The sequence below is a fragment of the Penaeus japonicus genome, unplaced genomic scaffold (assembly GCF_977035675.1).
Source record: "Penaeus japonicus unplaced genomic scaffold, GWHDUDI00000001_assembly GWHDUDI00000032, whole genome shotgun sequence".
NCBI lineage: Eukaryota > Metazoa > Arthropoda > Malacostraca > Decapoda > Penaeidae > Penaeus > Penaeus japonicus.
In genome coordinates this window covers 20,147,685-20,150,184 of record NW_028234434.1, presented here as the reverse complement: position 1 = coordinate 20,150,184, position 2,500 = coordinate 20,147,685, and the positions used below count along the sequence as shown (strand labels likewise).

Genomic DNA, 2,500 nt, shown 5'->3' with positions numbered 1-2,500 from the left:
TGATAAAAACGATTTATGAGCAGATGACTTCACGCCCCTCTTGTATCCTCCTCACGCCCACTGGGGGGTCGAAGACCACTGCTTTAAACGATCCTTAAAGAGTGTCGAGTTCTGTATTACGGATCATAGAATGGCTGTGGCTACCTTCTGGTTCCTCTACAAAACTTCCTGACTAGCCACGTACTACCATAGTTTGTGTCGGACTCTGTTTGACAGAGTGAAGAGAAGTGTATTTGAGGGTTTACCATGGCTATCTCTAATTGACATCGACAGTCTGATGGACTCTATAGCAGTGTGGGACACTTTCAAAGTGGCCAAAGACTGTGAAATTAATTGATCCCTTAAAAGGGACAAGAAACAACATAACAAGGAACTTACTCAGGGGGGTCTAAGACAATTTCCTAAAGGATTTTGGCCCCGATGACCCTGATGAGGAACGTACCTGTCTCCCCGTTTCCTATCATGTTCGTTTTTCTTCATAACTAAAAACATTAATTCCTCTACTCTGCCGCAGCCTTCCGGGCATATCACATACACGCACAGCATCTCCATTCCCTAAGAGACTGTATGTAATGCACATTATATATATGATACATATAAAAAAAATATATACAACGTAAGTTCAATCAGACATTAATTAAATTAACTGGAGTTTCTTCAAAACTTCTGTAACGGCTGGAACGACCTTCTCCTGGTACCTCAAGAGAGCTGGTTCTTCCTCTGTTGAGTTAGTTGACTTGCAATAATCACCGCAAGTCTTTTTGAAGTGTGCAACATAAGCTTCGTTCCGCGGGATCATGGGATTTGGGTTTTGGCAATATCCTGTTTAAGAAGTATAAGTAAAGGGGTAAATTGACCACTACTTTCTACAATTGTCGTGTATTAGAGAATTTGCTAACGTGAACAGTACACATAACAATACTACTCGCAATAATTCTTGCTTCAGCTCGTGAGGGGAAAGTGATAAAAGCTTAAAAGGAAGGTATGGATCGGAAAATGGCGATGAAGCACAAAAGAGAGCTTTTGATTTACGTGGATTTTAATTTTTCATTTAGAATTATTACTATTTGATTATCTTAAAGATTCACCCTAATCTAGTATTATCATTAGTATTATATATGATATATGACACAATAATTTTGTTGTCTTTTGTCCATTGTAGATGTTAAATGATTCCCGAGCTGTTTTCTCCGTGAATCTTTACTTACTGCAAAAACTTAAATTCCTTGTGATAACCCCTATAGTTTAAGTATTACTGTAAATAACTAATTTTGAATATTATACCACAAGGATGAATATCAAAGTTTAAGTATTATATTACAATTTATTTCATATTAATGTGAGATATCAAAATTTCAAATATGTTGCTGATTTTTATACATCACACAACTGACTCACAAACTCGCAGAAAGAAACAAAGCAATCTACAAAGCCTTACCAGCTGCACAGGCGATCACCATGTGAGAATTAACACCCAAGACTATATCCATATTAAACACGGGCTTGGTCGTTCCTATATTGTATAAAAAGGTCTTGTAGGATCTCCGGGGATGCCGCAACATCCACATGTAGTTCGGAAGAGATTCGTTCGAGGTTTCCAGGTCATCGTTGTGATAGTACCAACCCAGCTGGAGCGCTTGCCATTGAGCTCGTTTGTTCCCTGGCGCAACGGTATTCCTAGTGGAGAGTCAACGTGTGATGGTCAGATAGAGACAATAATCCTGTATGGTCATATTTAGTTACATTTTAAGTAACCGTTCATCAAAGTGCTTATCACTTTTTTTGAGCTGCGACCCAAAATGTTGCCCCTTCCAAGAAATTGCAGGTCAAATCTATATATTAATTGGTTGTCAAAATATGGAAGGTCTATTCAGTGTTACAGTGGTAAAGTGTCGAAATTTATAATAACCAGTTTTCCTCTAATTAGCAGACTTTATGCATCAACCACCCAATTCAAAGTCATTTCGACCCAAATTTAATCTGCGAACCAAAGGTAGGTAGGTTAGTTAACCTGTTATCAACGGGGTTACAAATGGTCGAAATGCTGGGATATTTAAAGCGCATAAGCCTAACACAGTCTCTATCTAAAACTGCCAGTCTCTATCTAAAAGTTACACACAAATTTGATCAAATCGTAACTCGATAACCCTGAAGACGGCAATCAATAAAAAGTCTGATACCTGCGCATCTGATCGCTGATCCAGAGAGGAAAACTGTCGTGTTTTGGCAACATCGGCATCTCGTCGGGGTCGAAGTGGGCGATGAAGCGGAACTCGTGCATGTGGCGAAGGACGCAGTCGGTGAAGTACATATTTTCCATGGTGAACATTTCCTCTCGCTTCAGTAGGGTCCATAACCTAAGAATGAGAAAAAGACTTACATCGCTTTCGTATCAGTTTAATCAAGCTTGAATAACCATAAAAGGAATTATCTGCCATTTATCTTTCCACATCTCCACACAAATATTTGTTTTATGTAGATGAAACAGATGGATGTTATG

The 2,500-nt window shown here is 38.8% G+C and overlaps 1 protein-coding gene across 1 annotated transcript in view; it reads right to left on the bottom strand.

The window, feature by feature from the left end:
• LOC122244728 (uncharacterized) overlaps nucleotides 1-2,500 on the bottom strand; it is a 10,294-nt gene that overhangs the window by 985 nt on the left and 6,809 nt on the right. Inside the window, exons 7-9 of the mRNA XM_086556167.1 lie at nucleotides 2,181-2,357; nucleotides 1,439-1,677; nucleotides 1-822 (exon numbers count right to left, since the gene is read on the bottom strand). The exon at nucleotides 1-822 is cut by the window's left edge and continues 985 nt beyond it. Coding sequence (XP_086412293.1) covers nucleotides 638-822; nucleotides 1,439-1,677; nucleotides 2,181-2,357 — 601 coding nt within the window. The 3' untranslated portion in view covers nucleotides 1-637. The remainder of the gene's footprint in view (nucleotides 823-1,438; nucleotides 1,678-2,180; nucleotides 2,358-2,500) is intronic.